General features: G+C 36.8%; 2 protein-coding genes across 2 annotated transcripts; one reads left to right on the top strand and one right to left on the bottom strand.

The window, feature by feature from the left end:
* Nucleotides 1–669: 669 nt before the first annotated feature.
* Nucleotides 670–5,517, bottom strand: LOC117783687. The gene is made up of 3 exons (XM_034621214.1): nt 5,132–5,517; nt 1,878–2,066; nt 670–1,810 (listed from the first exon to the last, which is right to left on the bottom strand). The coding sequence occupies exons 1-3, from the start codon at nt 5,190–5,192 to the stop codon at nt 1,521–1,523; spliced, it is 540 nt and encodes a 179-aa protein (XP_034477105.1). The 5' UTR covers nt 5,193–5,517; the 3' UTR covers nt 670–1,520.
* Nucleotides 5,518–8,980: 3,463 nt separating this feature from the next.
* LOC117785708 lies at nt 8,981–18,716 on the top strand. The gene is made up of 3 exons (XM_034623902.1): nt 8,981–9,626; nt 17,919–18,128; nt 18,197–18,716. The coding sequence occupies exons 1-3, from the start codon at nt 9,557–9,559 to the stop codon at nt 18,514–18,516; spliced, it is 600 nt and encodes a 199-aa protein (XP_034479793.1). The 5' UTR covers nt 8,981–9,556; the 3' UTR covers nt 18,517–18,716.
* The last annotated feature ends 399 nt before the right edge of the window (nt 18,717–19,115 follow it).

The raw sequence follows: 19,115 nt of genomic DNA, 5'->3' as shown, positions 1-19,115 counted from the left end.
AATCTGATTTTGGTTTATAGCATTAAAATGTTATATTACCTTGTTTAAATGCAGCAGCACAGATTTAGATCGATCACTAGAAGTGTGTCCTGGCTGCAGCTCTGTTCTCAACTGCCGCCTGCAGGAAATTAAACATGTTTCTGAGCCGCGCTTGGCTTGCGTCGTCGTCGTCTCTGTCGCTGTCTCAGTCGGTCGGTTCCACCACCCTGGCAGAGTGGTTTCGGTTCTCTGAGTGGCCTATTGTGCTTGCTTGCGTTGCCATATGGCTGGCATGTCCTGCGCATATTGCGGAATTCCTACCCACAAACTGCAGCTGGCCAGGACTCTCAACATGTGTGCGATAGAGAGGCGCACCGCATTGTTTGTCTCTCTCAGTCGACATTCGGCAGCACGACGGGTGTTTTCTTCTTCACCCGCCCCTATTCATTTCGGTTGTCAGCGAAGAAAACAGTGCCCTATGGAATTCTACAGCCCCTATATCATAGGGGTGGGTTCGCAGTACCGTCTGCAACTCATTCAAAAAGGCTAAAATTTCAGTTTTAAACGGTTTCAGCATTGATTGCACTGCACACCATCCATTCATCAGCTCATCAGTTTCGTTATTTATTGAGAATATTACATTATTCTTATTATTATTGTCTGTAAAGATTATTTAATTAGACACTTGGCTTTGTTTTTAGAAGCTCATGTTTATTAGAGGGAATTTGAAAGTATCAATTTGTATTATCCATTTAAGAATCTAAAAACGGTTTAACAAAATACAAGATATAGCATTTGAATACAACTTATTTTTAATGTTTAACATATACTTTTATAAGATATATCTGTCGCTCCAACTAGTACTGTAGGAGAAAGCCCAAAGATACTAACTATTGACTTACAAAAAAAACTCATCCTAGGCCTGAAAAATAATCTGTTTAAACTTTGACTTTAATATTTATCTTTAAAACAATCTGCATATTTGCGATCTCCTTGATTTTATATTATATGTACGTGTATATTATCTAAGCATTCTTTGAATTTGAAGGCAAATATTATATTAAGGCTGAGTTTTAGTACAATGTATTTCATTTGTTTCGCAGAATTATTGATTAATTAAATAACATTAAAGGGGAAACTTGAGTTGTATTTAATTTTTAGGTATAAACAGAGGGAATCTGGTAATATAATTGATAATCGAGAAAATAGCTTTAACAAGAACTTAAAGGTAAAGATCTTTGTACTCATATATACATTCAATCAATCTAAAAATAGTTACGTTTTCTTATACCTAAGCTACAGTAATAAAGCAACACCTAACATTTTACTACATAAGCCATTGCCGCATGGTTTAAAGCCCGACTTGAAGGGAACCAAGGAATCCATAACACATTCAACAACTTAAATCCAAGCTCATTCTTGAGTGTGCGCAGTTCCAGTAATTACAAACATATACTCGATTATTTGTTAGCCTAATCCTACTGCAAGGTAGTTCAAGTGCCGGTGGTGCAGTGGTTAAATGTGTGCCACATTCGAGAGATTCAAAAGCGACTGGCTAATGGATAGATGAGTGCAAATACACTCAGGATAATCGAGTACAAAGTATTCGGCCAGCTTATGGAGGAAGCCCCATTTGGAGTCTGAAACTCAACGGTAATATTTCGACGGACTTTCGACGGCATGATCCAACAGGAGTAGTTGTGACTGGTGGCATTTTCCACGGGAATGGTCAGAGCGAACTGTTTGTCAATGGTGTATTCTTTGGTACTCAACTGATCGCCAGTGGAAACACTCTTCTCATCCTTATACCACATAATCACATGACTTTTGGCTGAAAGCAAAGATGGACGCAATTTCGCATTTAATTTCTGAAGATTTTCATTGATTCGCCTATTTACCATCATAGTTTTGAACCGGACAATCAAGCTTCACGCTTTTCGCAGTACTGTTCACATAGACAACCACCTGCCCCTCGTTAAAGTATGGTATCAATGGAGCTGGTGTGGGCTTTTGCAAATGTCCAGGTCCGTGTGACGAATCGTCGCCATCATAATCTTCATAATCATTGCTTGTTTCGCCGCCATGAGCTGAAAAGAGGGAGCATGTATTAGATAGTATATTGACTGAATATGGATAAACTGGGCGAGGCAAGGTCAACAAGCCCGCCTGGAATAGTGTAATTAAGTCCAAATTATGCATTGAGGAACCACAAACTCCACAGATTTTCGTGGCGAGCGATAATCGCGCTTATCCGCATATCGGCTGGGCCTAGGCCTTGGCTCCTCCAACCCACTGACCCACCCATTATGCCACCATGCTACGGACACTCACATGCGACGACAACATAAAACCATTACGAAAAGGGCGCAGCTCCAAGTAGCAGAGTGGCAGCGTGTCAACGCCCATTTGTATGACTCGTATTCGAGTATATACTCATATTCCCTGTGTTTTCACATGCCATGCCACATGCCACATGCCCCAACTCTTCGAGGTCATCATTCGTTTATGAAATAGCAGCTTCAACACACGGGAATTGTCAGTCTCAGGTATTCGGGATTTTCAGCTTGGATATGGGAACTGTGTATTCTATTGTATTGATTTATGTCAAGGTTCTTCAGCTACACGAGTATTCGCAGTGAATATTCGTAGGTATTCAAGTTTCGAATAGCTTGCGTCATTTGCACTTTTACTCCCCTAAAATTGGCCAACGTTTTGTGGTTATTAGTTTTGTTTTGTTTAACGAACACATCAAATTGGGTGCAAAGAGACCGAATGTTCCTAATAACGATACCAACATAGAATGCTAGTTTAAGGATCTATTCATCATAGTTCAGAAAAATATAAACAGAGTTATTTTTCTGTATTTTGTGATATTTTTTTATACATCTTACGCCCAAATATCTTATATATACTTTTTCTTTAAGAAATATTAACCGTATTTCTATATATTTTTTAACTATGCTAACTTTAGGTACAATAATTTATTAATATTTAAATGAAACTGATACAATTATATATTGTTGGAGAGCTGAGATTGTTCGCCAATTTTTTGGCTATTATTCTGGTGATATGGTGATACATATTTTATATAAAACATTTGGCACCATCCTCCAATCATTATCCAAAAAATATATTTTTAACCATAGAAATATTGCTATTTATGAATTTTACTCATCTTAATTAAAGGACACACTATTTTAGAAGTATTTTGACACATGTTAAAATTTCAAATGCTATAATATTTTACACGTAGAAGATTAATATTAAAATAGTTATTGTATATACGAAGGCCAAGTTCAACGACAACTAAATTGAAGATATCCGATAACAGCCCTTTTAATTCAAACTTACATATGTAGAATCTCAATTAATTTTCTCTTTTCACTTGCCCAATGTGTTATTAATTTAATTTGTGTTATTATATAATATATAATAATTAACTCGAAAAGCTATTTGTTTTTGTTAGATAACCCTCGTACTCATTTGACAGCTCCGGTTCGGGCTCCCTATAGCTTAATTATTCAAAGCCACTTTAATCATGTTGATATTTTTAACAATGTGCTCATTGCCCCATTCCATGGATGAGTCTGTCATGGCACTAATTTGTCTATGTACACACACAGATGCACACATACAAAAACATTATGTTCAACAGTGGCAGCTACAAGTGGGTTCCAAATATCAAAAAAACATATTGTCATCATTCGGTTGCCAAGACGCGTTTCCCATCAATGATTGACTCGTGTTTGTGGCGGTTTTGTTAGGAAAGTTTCTTACTTGTATATACAATGTACTTTTACCTCTAGGAACTTAGATACGTGACCATGAATTATGTAAATACGTTTTTATTTATGGATCTATGGCCTTATGCGAAAATATGGCGAATATGTAACTCTATATGCATACATAATCATGTCTTTGTGATTATTCATAATAATTAAAATAAACTATGCAAAAATTAACTTTTATTAATTTTTTCTATAAGCGGTATTACATATTTAATGATAATAAGTATATTCAAAAAGTTATTCGAAGAGATAATAAGGAAATATATTTAGGATTAATTATACTTGGAAGAATTTTGAACTGTCTAATACTTAAATGTACATTCTTGTATTTTATTTTGCTCCCAAAAGTATGCTACATTTTTATAGTATAGAGGTAAAACTAAATGGGTATGAGCTGCTTTGCCTTGGGTTTAATAATACCTTGGTGCTGGATAAGCTGGATACAGTTTTAGGACTATGTAGAAAGCTCTCTGGAAATTCTCGTATAGAAAAGCTTCCTAATCAAGCATCTTTATCTCTAATGCAAACAAGGAATGTATAAAGTGCAGTGTAGTTGTTTTTAAACAGAGAGAGGCGTCGTTAAATGCAGAGTGTATTGCACGGGGCGGAAAGGGGCAGGGTTAATCCATCGATTTCTTGAGCGTTGCATAGTCAGCTGTAGTACGGGAGGCTTGTGTACAGTAGGTATATATATGTGTATATAATGTATAAACCGCTAGCACTTGTGTTAAGGACACTTTATCACTGTGCTGTGTTCTTGAGATTATACAATACAAAGACTGCAATTCATTCTTTTACTAAGGAACTTGTATAAATAACATGTTCTATTGAATTTACTTCTGGCAGAGATTTGTCCAAGACAGATACATATTTCAATTGGAAGTTCTGTCAACATGACGTATGATTGATAAGCTTAAAATGTTTTCAGTTCAATTTGTTGGCATGTTAATTGTTAATCAAAGCCCAGACAACGAAAGACCAAAAAAAGGCGAACCTAATGGATTTTCATCCCAATTTGCTCAAAGATTTCAAATGTGAATAGTTTTTTATTTTTATTTTTTTGATGTCTGTCCATTAAACAAACACACAGATGTGGCCAAGAATTAGCTAAAGTTGCAAAAAATATGTGAATGCCAAAGCCGAAAGCAGATGCTGCTATAAATACGAATACATATGAGTACTCGCATGAGTTTCTGTGCGCGATTGAGTGAATGGACTTGCAATATGCTTGAATAATTCTAAAATAAATGCCAAACTGATGGCCACAGAGATTAAAAAACATTAAACAGATTTTAAATAGCGACAAGTGAAATATACTTATGAGTTATGTATCAATTTCTTGAACGGATTGAATGGAATTGTACCTGGCAGATATAGAGATGCGATGATAACTGACAGCAGCAGAAAATGCGTCATTGACAACATTTTGTTGTTGTGGCAAAAAGGAAGCGACAGATAGATGGCAAAATGTAATTATGATAATTTGTAGTCCAACTCGTAATCCTTTTCACTTTTAGATGCTCTCTGTTTTTGTTTATTTTGCGAAAACGAGCACCAAGAACCGAAACCCGTTCACACTGAGCGACACTGAGACACTAAAAACTTTGCGTGGGTTGTTTGACTGTTGCTCTTGTTGTTGTTGTCGTAGTTGCTGTCGTTGTTGTTGGCGATGTTGTTGTCGTTTTCGTTGCGTGGAGAGCAACAAGCGGAGCAGACCACGAACCGTGTATTACTGACGGCGGGCGAATGCCAAATGAACTCGAGGAGCAGCATAAAAAAAGGAAATAAACGAAAACTATGCGAATGGATGATGACGATGACTCACAACGCGCTCGCCGACTTGCTGCCCAATTGGAAATTGGCGCATGTTGAGCTCCAAAGTGTAAAGCAACCATGTGCTCAGGATACTGGAGATGTCTTTGCATTTCTCACTCGTCACTCGTGACTCTAGAGTCTCTTTCGCTTCGCGCTCTGAATATTCTCACTTGGCAGTTGCAATTTCCCATTTGGTATTCACCGCATGCCCATGCGCAAATGATTCTCCATCGACAAGCAAATGGAACCACAAAATGAAGTTGCGATTCAAGCAAAACTTCACAACAACAATAACAATAACACCAGTCAGAGCATGCCCTAAATGTCGTAAAACTTATAATTTATGGAGGCTACACTCGAATGCATACAAAAATAAGAATGTAAACGAATACTACAATTGCCTAGGTCAATGCGACATTTTAAACAGCGTATATTTCTGTTCAAACTTTGCAACTGTATTAATATAATAATTATATGAGAATATACTCGAGAATTAGCTTAAAGAACGACTGTAAAATGTATACATACAATATTTCTGAAAAAACATTGATAAATAGTGTATTTAAGACTGTGCTGACAAGTTTCAAAACAACACGGTTGTTCAACAAATCTCTAGAGACTTTGATAACATTTTTTCTTGATAAATAAACCAAATAATTTTCTTAGATTTTATTCGGTTGTAATAATTTTCTTTATTGAATTTCAACAATATTAAATAATATGAAATTCTTTTATACAATAAATAAATTCATTCAAATAGATGTTCAGTTGTATTAAATCACTTTTAAAAAAATATTTTAATATATATATTTTTTTAATAAATTAGAGTATATTTTTATTTTATTTTATATTTTATTTATTTTTATTGCTAATAGTTTAATACTTTAATCATTTAGCTTAATTAAAATTAAATTATTAAATCATAGCTTAGAAATTCAAGTTAGAATATATAGAGTATACCCTGTTCATGTATATTTAAGGCATAATTATTCTCGCTAGCTTGCTGTAGAAATTGAGTGTGTGAATATGTTTTTTATGTATTTTGCAGCGAGAGGTTTAAACTGCTTTGCCACATTTGCTGACACATTAAATTCCAAGCAATTATATTAGTTGACGTTGCCATGGCTCCTTGTTTTCATTCATCAAGTATTATTTTTTCGCGGAAGTCGCAGCTAAACAACCCCCAACCAAAGGCACCCACAACATAAGAGATGCGAAGCCGCCGCGTTGCCAACTGTGTCAAATATTGCCGACAGTCGCTCTCTTAAATTTTAACAAATGCTCTTTTTGCTGTTGGAGAGCAACTCGTTGCAAATGGAGTCTGCGCGGCGACTAAGATACAGATACAAATGCAGATAAAGATGCAGATACAGATCTGTTTGGTTCTTTACGTTGACAGCGCACAGCTTTTAACACACACACCCGTATATACACACACACACAAATTGTCGTTGTTGTTTGTTTGATTAATTTGTTTCCAAAGTTGTAAAGAAATTCTGGGAAATTCGGTGAATGCCGCCTCCCAACAATGTGTGGTTGTTGTCTACGTGTAAATATAAATATTTGATTAATATCCTCGGATTGCTTAGCTGCAGGCGCGAACATGCAACATGTGCAGCATGTTGCTCTGCCACAAATCTCAGACAGACTCATCTCACTGGGCCCCCAAATCTGCATTTGCGGATGTTTACAAACTTGGCACCAAAGCAGCCAAGCAGCCAAGCAGCCAGTCAACCAGGCAGTAAGTCCGTCCCCCAAACAGAAGACAACACAAACAGCACACACAGATACAGATACAGATAGAGATACAGAATGTATGTAAGTCTGTATGTATTTAGATTCATAATGCATAATGCAAGCATCAAGCAGATACTCGCAATCATACAATACACACTTTGTTTTATGGTCGTAGATTAATTTTAATTGTTTGTTTGTCTCGCTTCAAGTTGAACATATCAGCAAATGTTGCATATTGCACATTACATGTGTCCACATGAGCACAAACAATTTTCTGTTACTGCTGTTCTGCTGCTGTCACCGACACCAACAACAACAACAATGACAACGACACTGTCTCCCAATGGTCGTCATCGTTGTCATATCTTGCCGCTGACTCGCATTGCAAGTGCACTCGTATCCGTAGGATGCGTTTACAAAAACAAAACGACCCCTAAATGTGCAACAGCAGCCGCAGACACAACCACAAGTTGGTGAGATGGAGATGGAGATGGAATAAGTAAATCACAGTGCTTGCCAAAGCAATCAACCGGCTTCCCATACAAATCGCTGAGAACGACGCGATTTTATTAAGCAAATGCAACTGCAACTGTAACTGCAACTTGAACTGCAAATATATATACATATATTTATGTATGCACGAGTATATCGTGATGCTGCGGACTTTCTGGGAATGTGGACGCCAGAGGAGCATGTGGAATTAACGAGCATGAGGATTCCATATCTGCACAGTATTGGAGGCGATGCCCTGTACAAAGAATTTAGCACAAGAATGCAGAAATGAGATAAACATGATATAATTACATTTCTTATGCCATTTCGAGTCGAGTTGAATACCAAATTAATTGCTAACCGATTGCCTTAAATTTAACCTACATATGCTGTTCTCATATACATGTATGAGTGTAAGCTTTATGTGTATGACTCTTTTTTTTATTGTACTGAAAATACACTGGCTTTCTTCAATTTAATTACTTTCAATTACTTATTCATTATGCTAAAAAAATACTTCCATATAGGAAACTAATACTTAATTAATACATTTATATTGTATATATTTTATGTTTACTCCATTTTAATGACAACTTTAACTTAAGGAAATTTTACTAAATTTTATAAAATAGTTCTGTCGAAAAGAATTGCTATTACTTAAACAAAGTAACTTTGAAGTATTCTCAAATATCTCAAATTTGTTGAACTTTTCTTTTTATAGATCAACATTAAACATATAGAATGCCAAAACACGATATTTATGTTTTTGCACAATACATAAATTTGTCTTTATTAAAAATGGTTTAATAATCCAATCGAATTGTTCCTTTTACTCAATTTCCCAAATAGTTCAGCTAGTTTTATAACAGTACATTTTTAATACTCCTTAACCTTTCTAAGCAATAATTTATATTTTTCAAGTGTCCTATAAATAAGATTTTTTAATGTGTTCTATGCGAGTATTTATTTAGCATACATATTTCAAATTCTTGGCGAAAGAAATGCTAACAGCCATATCGAAGGTATTTCAACTGAATGAACTGCTCTCTTAGTTATGCTTGCGGTCGATGCTCTCTTTGACTGGCTCTCTTCAGCTTCGTTCACTCTGTTGCTCTCTCTTACTATACTTGCATCGGGCCGAGTCAGCGGCCGACGTCATTTGATGTCGTGCTCTTGTGACGAACAGTCCGAGTCCCAGTGAAACGGCTAACCCGAAACCTAAGCCAAAACCGAAGTGAGCCGAACGCTTGGCAAAGCAATTTCATAAATTCGCGCCCCAAAGACTTAGATACAGATACAACTGAGACACGTTCGTGTAATCAAGCTTTGTGCGGAGATCGGAATTGTTATCGGTCAATAATAAGTGAAAACTTTTTCTGGATTTCTTGAATTTGTTTACCTTTGCCAGAGTGCAGTGTCAGTGAAAGGGTCGACAAATTGTATTGTCCAGAAATTGAAATCAAAACAAATAAATGATTTTAAATCCCCGACGAAAAGTGCTGAATATGTAGGCCGGTAATTGGGACGCTGAACTCAAATTAATTACTCGACAATAATTTCTGAAAAATCACAAGAATAATAAACAAGCGATCGAACAACTAACAAAAGACGCAAACCAAAGCAAACTGAAGACGTGTGACACAATTAAAAAAAAAAAAGAAAAACCGTTCGGACGACGATTTGAGAATATTACCAACACATTATCATACTATCTTCGAGTGTCAAGCAGTTAAGAACGCTACAAAATGGTGTCGAGTGGAGTCCTAAATAAAATCCTGATGTTGGCAGCATTACTAATCTTTGGATGTCGCCTGGGTAAGTCAGATCGTTAGATCATTTATTCAAGCTAAGCGCAGCGGAAGTCTGTTGCAATTGGGAATGGATTATGTAAGACACACAAGCACTTAGGCATAATCTAATCTCTGTGATTATTAAGACCCTTTGAACCGACTCAATCGGTGTACATCAGATTCACATGCAGTGCCGTTCGATTTGAAATGCGTTTTCCAATGGATTTATTTTCGAGCATCTAAATAAAAATGATTGTGTGGGTCTCTCTGGAATGTGTAGAATAATTTTTGACCTACATATGTCCACTGTGACTATTCGAAAGTCGAACGCACTGAACTTTCAGCATGAGCACTGTACTATTGACAAGAATCTTTTCGAACAACTCAATGTGATTCACACTCATTCTGGAGGATTAGACACTGTTCCCAAAATAGAATCATGTCTATCCTTAAAGTCAACCTATATGTAAATTCGAAATGTGAACAAGGGAAGAGTGTTATATTAGAATTCTAATCAAATTTGAATGTATCACAGATGTGAATATATTTAATTCTTTGGAAGCACATGACTAACTAAATGATTCACATTTTGAAATTGCCAAAAATTGTAGACATTATAATATCCATTGATATTTAAATGGAACTGATTGATTCATCAGTGAGCACAAGTTTAAACTCTTTCACATTTCTTAATTAACGACATTTGTCGTTTGTTGAAGGAGACACGAAAGACATTGATGGATTCATCATTGATGTGGAATGACATTTAAGCGTGATGGCATTTATTAACAATTATTATTGTCAGTAATCAAGTTCCGCTTTTAAAGGTTAATCTTTCCATGAGCTATTGCTCAATCAACTCATAGTATATTACACGAATACCCGCTGACATTAATGCTACCTGTTTTCTGAATATTGACAATCATGCGAGTTAACTCAGGCGAATACATGGCGCGCTTTTCAAACAGTAAAACTCCATAATTTATTGGCGAAAGCTGTCGCATTAATGCAATTATTTATCACGATCAATAAGCCGAGTGCAGCTTGCAGAAACGAGCACTCCCTCATTCAATGCTGGCACTCATTCAATAGGAAGTGAATATGCCAATTTTGAATGAATGGAAAATGCCGATCGGCGATCGGCGATCGAAGTTGGCGGCTCTACGGGGCAGAGATGCAGGGTGAGCAATCCATTCGCGTATCGGTTACGCTGTTAATTATTCTATAGGTGCCTAATAGGCGGCAACATAGGCAACACAGCAACAACAACAATGTATGACAACAACAACAACAACAATGACAAAATCAACAACAGATCAGCATAAAGGAAGTGAGCAACAAGGCGGAAAAACAGCAACCAGGTAACAACAGACACTTGGTCAGGGATCGAGTGCGAATCTCGACACACCACAGCTCCTTGGTTCGATTTTGGTTAGGGAAGCGTGAGAATGTGTGTTTTTATTTTCTTCTTTTGCAAATACGAAACCCTAGGGGGCGCCAGTTACCTAAGTTTCTCCTCTTTCCCTTCCTGGAGTAACCCTTTTGGCCATAAACAATGCGATTGCAATCGCATTGATTGGATTGCATATAATGGAATTAAGAGAGGTGAACTTTAAAGAATTTACTTCCCTTTTTCATGGCAACTTTAATTTCGAAATGGCCATCAATTTTTCACATTTGGCATTATAATATAATACTCGTCTTCTTATTTTTTCCCATACTCTGACATGGGTAAATAAGCTAAATGATCTGACCTTATCTCTGCTCTTGTTTGTCTACCTTTTCTTCTGCTCTTCCTTCGCGAGAAGGCATTAAATTTCACGACCGCGAATCGGAGAATCGAAGAATCCGGGAATCGGGAGATATACAATAAGATCCTCTCTTCGTTGTTGAAAAGGGGCTGGGTCTGTCTTTTGCATAATTCTGTGGTATTTGCATACATATTTATTTTGGAATCTCTGACTCATTGCAGATACACAGATCTTGAGTTGTTGTTACTGCTCGTTGTTGTTGTTATTTTTGTTGGAATTCTTGCGAGTGCAAGCAAAGATACGAATGCAGATACAAGTTTGTTGCCGCTTTATGTAAGCCGCCCGATTCATTCGCATTTCCATTCCCATTCCAGTTCTTTCTCTCTATTTTCCTCTCCTCTCTCTCTCTCTGTCATACTCGTTCTCGCGGGTGCATGTCTGCGTGCATCAGATGGGGGCATTATGGTGTGGGGCAAGAGGCATGCCGCCAAGCGGCAAAGCGAGTTAAACAAACTCGTAACCAATTCTCGACAATTAAAGAATCAATTTACTTAACTGAGCTGGCGAATTGGCGCTGTTGCTTTCCTCCTCCTTCTCTTCTGTGGTGCGGGTGCCGCTTCAAAGTGAGGTTTGAAGATACAGAGAGGGTTCGATTTCGGTTGCGGTCTCCGAGTGTGCGCACTCAAGTGGGGCAGCAGTCAAAGGCGGGTATTATTATTTGAGCATCTGTTGTTATGGTGACTCCCATATGAGTGCGAGTACTTACTGTACATAAGACACTCGTACTCGAACTCACATTGTATATAAATTGTGCCACATTAAAACATAAAAATTAAACGATTTGATCACAATGATAATGAAGAGCTCTTCATGCTGTTGCTGATGATGATTCAGCTGCCACAGAAGCCACAGATACTCTGACAATTACGGAAAATCAATCTATAAACAAAATGGTATTATAAAAGAGTTTAATTGACAACTTTTTGTCTCGATTTGACTCCATTGTGTAGGCAATCAAACCGAAATTTGACTTTCTTTCTTTTCTTTATACATTTAATTTAATCAAGAAACATTTAGGAAATTTATAAATCATAACCTTACAGATCTGCATCTCTTGAGAAACTTGAATATTTTCAATTGGTACAGATTTCTGTGACAAATTCAGTATGAATATATATGTATTCTAGAAATTATACCTTATTTAAGCTTCAAAATTCATATACTTTTTAATGGTTTTTTTCAATTATTATTTTTATCTTTAAGTTGTATTTGTTTTGGAGTTGTTTAAAATATTTTAGACATAAAAAAGTACATAAGCTTTGTGGTGAAGAAGGATGTAATATAAATTTTATGTATTAATCTGTATTTTTGAAAAATTGAAATTTTAAAATATTAAATGTAATTTTTAGTGTAATGCAATTTTTTCTCTAATTTATAATTTTTTTTAAGAAATGTTACAATTTTTTTTTTTCTTAATTGTTTTGAGATGTACACAAAATATTCTTGGCGTTAACACAGTGGCTATTTGATATCGGTCTCCATTGATGGGTCTTCGAACTAAACAATTATGTATAGCTATGACTTATACACACACACACACACACACCCATAAGCACTTGAAAGGGAATGGTCGTAGCATAGCAATAAATAACATAAGTGAATAGAACGAATTAAAAAGAGAAAAGGAAAATAAAATTAAATATAAGAGCTGCGTTGCCTTTTGCGCCAAATAGTTGGCGGTGCTGGAAAAGGAGTGCCGCATATTAATTACATGCCACAGCCACTACTTGAATGGAACACGAGCCCTGGGCCGAACCCTGCCCCAATCTATCCCCCCAAAATCCCCACGCAATCCCGACTCGAAATGAAAAGCGTTTTAATATGCGTTCGGTGTCGACTGTCGGACTCTGCAAGTTTCGGTGCCTATTGTTGACCTATTGGAATTATGTGGGGATCTAAGTATATACGTATATAGTGTACAGTCGACATGAATGTATATGCAACATAAATGTATGTACGTGTATGTATGTACATATATACTTGTGATTTTGGCTATGTGCCCGCATCGAGGCACTTGCCGAGGCCGCAACTCGAAGCTCGCAACTTGGGACTCATAAGTGCCGACACGTGCACTTTGGGCAACGGGAAGTGTTGTCCATGTCTTCAGACTTAGCCTGGGCCCCCGTCTCCCGACTATGCCAGAAGTTTAAAGGCGATGGCTGGCGCTGATCATAACGCTGACGGAGCACGCACATTTGGGTACACTGAAAAAAAGGCCAACTTCTTAAATCAAGAACATTCATCTTTAATATTTGGTTCTTAAAATAAAAACATTTTAAGACCATATTACTAATATTAAGAATATTAATCTAACACATCAAAATTCTTAATACAAAAATACAAATTTTAAATTGATAGGAAAGTATAAATATGTATTATTCCATATGAAACAATTAGTGGCACCGTGGTGTTTAGGTTAAATTACCTAGTCTCAGAATAAAATGCATATAAAGGAAACTTAAAAAAAAAAATTATATATTAAAAATCATTTTAGTTTTAAGAACATTTATTCTTAAAATAAGAACTTGGTCTTATTTGAAATGTTCTTAAAACCAACATATGTTTTCTTAATCTAAGAATTTTATGTTCTGACGCATTTTTTTAAATTCTTAGTTTGTCACCAAAATCTTGATTCCAGAACATTTTTTTGTCAGTGTAGGCGATGGGAGTGAAATCAATGTTCTGTCTTGTACTCGCACTTCTATATTTGGTTAGAGTGTAAGTGCACATTTATGTCGATATGTAATTTATGTGTTGAATCGTACTTTCATTTCAATTTGAGTTTCTTCAACCACTTGATCGCATTTGTGGCCCGCTTCGTTTTCAATTGAATATCGATTAACGAACCAACTCCTCACATTAATTTTTATAACTTGTATATATTAAAGTACTTTGATTTGCATTTTGAATCGAACAGCTTTCCATAATTACCAGAAAATTCGTAAGGCAACATCTGTCGATTGGCAAGCCTGGCAATCTTGAATTCAATCCCCTTGGCAACGCACAGGACACGCGGCCTTTCAACTCTAATTGAATGCGAATATATTGTGAATGTGAGTGTGAGTGCGAGTGTGATTGTGCATCTGTGTGGGTTATTTGTCAATGGGTGTCTGGTCTGATCGGGAGACTGCTGCACATCTGCCTGGATGGAAGTGCAGTGCGTAGGTAGACCTGGTTTATGGCTATGCTGTCCCTTTGGTCCGTAACCTGATCGCTTTCAGAGAACCAGAATGCCATTATCATTATCCGCTTCGTTTCATGTCTCTATCTGCCACCAAGCCACACAAACAGCATAATTTTCGGCTCGTATAACGCATAGTCAGTCAGTCAGTCAGTCAGTCAGACAGCCAGTCAGTCAGTCAGTTTGGCTGTTAGACAGTTGGCCTGGACCCGAAGCAAACGAACAACAGTCAGGGTCAGTCACGTAGGGGCAGGCCAAACTCGAAAACCTGAAAACACAAAAAGACAACAGACAGACAGACAGACAGACAACAAAGTCGGACAGACAGGAGATCAAAGATCAGGGCCACATCAGAGCGCTTTTAGGCTGCACTCGCCTCTTATCAGGTAGTAAAAATGCTGCACTTGGATGATTCCATGCAACTGCCAATGACTGGCACATTGTCAGGCCAGGGACCCAACGGACCCAACGAACCCAGTGGTCATCGTCATCCGCTGTCGGGTCAGCCTCTGGGGTTATTAGCTGAAATTTTCAGAATCATCGTGTTTATGATAAATTGTTTTTGGCCTAATTCTGAGTACCAATTAAAAGAGGAAAACAACTTTGAGATGAGCAACAATTGTTATCTTAAGCATTGAAAACATGACAAAGAAGCGTAGAAATGTTTCTCATGAGAATACATTTATTGGGCTACAAATATATGGAGCATTACATTTCAAATCCAATAAGAAAATCCAAAGATACTCATACATATGGATTTAATTCGAAGTTACCAGAGGTTTAATTTCCATAGCTTTCAGAAGGTTTGTAATAACACTCGACTACACGAAAGTATCATATCAACTAATTATATTTCAAAATTTTTGTAGTTATTTAATATCGTGGGAGCACGATAAACACGTGTTATGAATGTACTTTGTTTATTGTTTTTTACTTTTTAATTTAAACAATTTACCTTAAAATTTTCATCACTTGAACGAAGTGTAAACATCTTTTTCGGTTCTTTTCGCTTCATTGATAGCTGCAAAAATGTGTAAAAAATCTAAAGAGATTTCTCCATATATTATCTGGTGTCTTTCGCATCCTGGTTCATTGGCTTTTTCTCAGAAGCACATGCAATGGATTTTGTTGCTTCTTCAATTTTATGGACCAACTTTACGACAAAGAGAAGTCGATGGGGTTAATGCGTTTGCTTCTTTTTTTTGTTTTTTTTTTTGGTGGATGTGGAATTCGTATCCGAAGAAGTAACGAATTTGTTCAAAAGGAATGCAACTTACAAATTCATTTGCATTCATTTAAAGAATTTGGTTCTTCTTTTAAAGCTATTGCACAGCAATTGCCGAAATCCCAAGTTCACTCACCCACATTCTGACACATGTCTATGCTTGTGGCTATATCCGTATCCGCAGAGCATTAACTGCTGAAATTTAAGTCGACTGACTGCTGATACCCTGCAAATAGACTACAATGCGGTAGTATACTCTCTTTCCACAACAAAGTTAGTTTGAAATATATAAGTAAATTCTTTTTTAAAAGTAATTAACATTAAGAACAAATTGTAATGGATTTTGGTTAAAATGTATAGAATTTAATTAAATTACTATTTGATTTGTAGAAATTGTTACTTGAATATATTTAAAAAAAATTAAATCTCTGAAATTAAAAGAACTCCGACATTTTAAATGGTTGTTTTCAATAGCTATTCTCTTCAAAGTCTCTAGTGATTTGTGCAACCCATATGAATTGCTTATTTTTATAAAAACACAGGGTATACTAACAGTCCAGCACGAACGAACTTTGGTAGTTGTTTGTTGTTGTGTGAGTGTCCGAACTTTATGCCAAGTTACAATTTGAGCACGCAACGCTGAACAGCAACGCGACATCAACAAAAGTGGCCATAATGAAGAGTGTGTCAGTGTGTGTGCGTGTGTGCGTGTGTGTGTGTGGCAAAGAATAACACAATAAAGAGAACAACAACAACAACACGGACAACAAAAACAATAACAATAACAATAACACAGGCAGTAGCTGCACCGAAGACATAAACGCGACGCGACGCGACGCCAGAAATGGCAGAAGTGAAATACTACAAATGTAAATTTAAACTTTTTCACAATCGTCTGATCATCTCCCCCTCTCTTTCTCTCTATCTCTCACTCCCTCTCATGCTCCCGACACATTGTCTGCATCGCGGAGCGAGGGTGTGATATGTCTGTGTGTATGTGTGTGTGTGTGCGTGTGTGCAGTGCAGTTGCCATGATGAAAATGGACATTGTTGTGAAATGCTTTTCGATTTTGTGTCCACTGTCGACACCACTAAAAACAAAGTAGCGACGGCGACGTCGCTGCTACTGCAGGCCATGGCACCAATTCTGGCCACATTCCCCGTCCCCGTCCCCGTCCCCTTGCACTTTCCTCCCGTCCTAAACTGAGCACATACATATGCTCATGTGGGTGCGGCGATCGGCCGACCGACACGGGATTGGGGATGGGGTCTCTGTTTTCTCTTTCCATTCGCTTATTTTAATTTCTCATTTCTCATTTGCCCCGTGCACCCAATTTTCATGTGACCCCATTTCCCTGAAATGTTTTCATATGACTTTGACAAAATGTATGTAGCTGTGTGTTTAGGAGAATTGAAGGAAACGAAATGAATATTTGAAATTATGAAGCAGGGAAAAAACATGCGAATTGCCTTAACCCGACAATGCAGCTGGTGTTCCCTGTATTTGTGCCTGCCACTGTCTACACCCCTTAATTGTATCCGTATCCGCTTCTACATTTATTTATCTGTATCTGTATCTGTAGCTATGAGAGGAGGATATGAATATGAGCTGCAAACTGTTTAAGCAAACATCAACAGAACTCACTGATGAGCTGCCCTAATGCATTGCCAAAACAAAATATGTAGGTTTTCGATTTCAATTTAATTCACAGCACAACGCGATTAGCCAGCAGGAAATGTGGGTCATCAATATGGCACACCCAACCACCTACAAACACACACCAGGCAGGCAACAACATAATAGTCTTTTTTTATATGGGTATTCTTTTTATAGGTACTTTGTTTTGCCAAAGCCATCAATTCTTTATATACTAAACAGATCAAAAGGTCTCGTAAAACCTCAGATAATGATGATCAGATCGTAAAACGATTGAAAATTCAAGGTTGTCCGTCAATTCGGATAACTACATATTTTTATTTGACTAAAGAGATTACTTAAGCGATTAAAATAAAATAAATTAATTTGATAAGATATTCGTTGTTTTCAAACTATTCCAAACATTTTTGTAATTCATTTCGATGTGCATTCTTTACTTGCAGCTCTTTCTTACCCACAGGCAGGCACAGAGGGTGACGATGGAATGCAAAATGACTATGTGGACTACTCTGATGATGACAAGAGTAGTCCCAGCGAGCAGACGAAGCCCTATATTATCCCCGAGCCCGCCATTCCGCAACAGAACAAAAGTCTGACCGTAACAGGAATTCTTGGTGAGGATGTTGTGCTGAAGTGCGGCTTGAAGGCAGGACGTAAGTGCATAAATCAATTGAGATACAATTTGGAATCAGTATAACTAAACTCATGTTTATATTCATAGTAAATCAAAACATTCTATGGTACCAAGGATCCAAATCAATCGCAACTGGAACATCTGTGACGTCGCCCAACTTCAGCCTCAATGCGACCACCTACGATTTGACCATCTTGAAGTCGAGTCCCCAAAGTGCCGGTGATTACTATTGCAAATTGGTGCCAGACCAAGTTTTCATACACACATTGGTCGTTCTGGGGGATCACTCAATGGACGTCATAACGCCAGAGAGTTCCAAGTCCGCTCAGAGTAGCATACATGGAATTTCCTTGATGTGGCCGCTTTCTGCAATTCTTTTGGCAGCTTTGCAGCATCATAAAATTTAGATATAATCGTAGATTAGTATTACGCAGCGATTTATAAAATGTCCCCCGGATGTGCTTAGATATAATTACAGTGAAATTGCATTTCTCTCTCCCGCTTCTGTCTCCAAAAGCTAAATAAGCTATTTAAGTCTTGTTGATCGTGAATTTTCCCTTTTGTAAAGACAAACGATTTTATTTATTAAAAAAAAAACCAAAGTATACATAAATTTGTTTGAACTTACCCCAACAAATTATTTGTGTTTAATTACTCAATCACAACGCAAAAACTAAAGCATACTTTTAGGATCTGGTAAAAATTAAAAGTAGACGGTTACGAATTTGATTCAAATGTGGATTTCGGAACATCTCTGAATATGAAATTCAGAAATAGTTTCTGAAACTCTTAAAAAGCTAACGATATTTAAGTCTAACTTTAACAAGTTTATAGGAAATGCAAACGAAAATAATACAATAATGAAATTTGCTTTATTTATTTATCGGTATGTATATATTCTTAAAGTCGCTTTAATTAAAAGTAAATGAAAAAATTACAATATTTGTTTAAGACACTGGCTTTAAATATGTATGTATGTAGTATGTTAACAGGTCGGCTTTCAAAA

The sequence above is a fragment of the Drosophila innubila genome (genome assembly GCF_004354385.1).
Source record: "Drosophila innubila isolate TH190305 chromosome 2R unlocalized genomic scaffold, UK_Dinn_1.0 1_C_2R, whole genome shotgun sequence".
NCBI lineage: Eukaryota > Metazoa > Arthropoda > Insecta > Diptera > Drosophilidae > Drosophila > Drosophila innubila.
Note: the sequence above shows the minus strand (reverse complement) of the source record. Positions and strands in the feature narration are given on the sequence as shown.

Bases quoted from the DNA above. Each gene is read 5' to 3' on its own strand.
- LOC117783687 (XM_034621214.1), bottom strand. From the start codon at position 5,192: ATGTTGTCAATGACGCATTTTCTGCTGCTGTCAGTTATCATCGCATCT. The intron at 2,067-5,131 runs GTACAATTCCAT...CCCTCTTTTCAG, and splicing joins CGCATCTCTATATCTGCCAG to CTCATGGCGGCGAAACAAGC. The intron at 1,811-1,877 runs GTAAATAGGCGA...CTTTGCTTTCAG, and splicing joins TCCGGTTCAAAACTATGATG to CCAAAAGTCATGTGATTATG.
- LOC117785708 (XM_034623902.1), top strand. From the start codon at position 9,557: ATGGTGTCGAGTGGAGTCCTAAATAAAATCCTGATGTTGGCAGCATTA. The intron at 9,627-17,918 runs GTAAGTCAGATC...CTTTACTTGCAG, and splicing joins AATCTTTGGATGTCGCCTGG to CTCTTTCTTACCCACAGGCA. The intron at 18,129-18,196 runs GTAAGTGCATAA...TTATATTCATAG, and splicing joins GTGCGGCTTGAAGGCAGGAC to TAAATCAAAACATTCTATGG.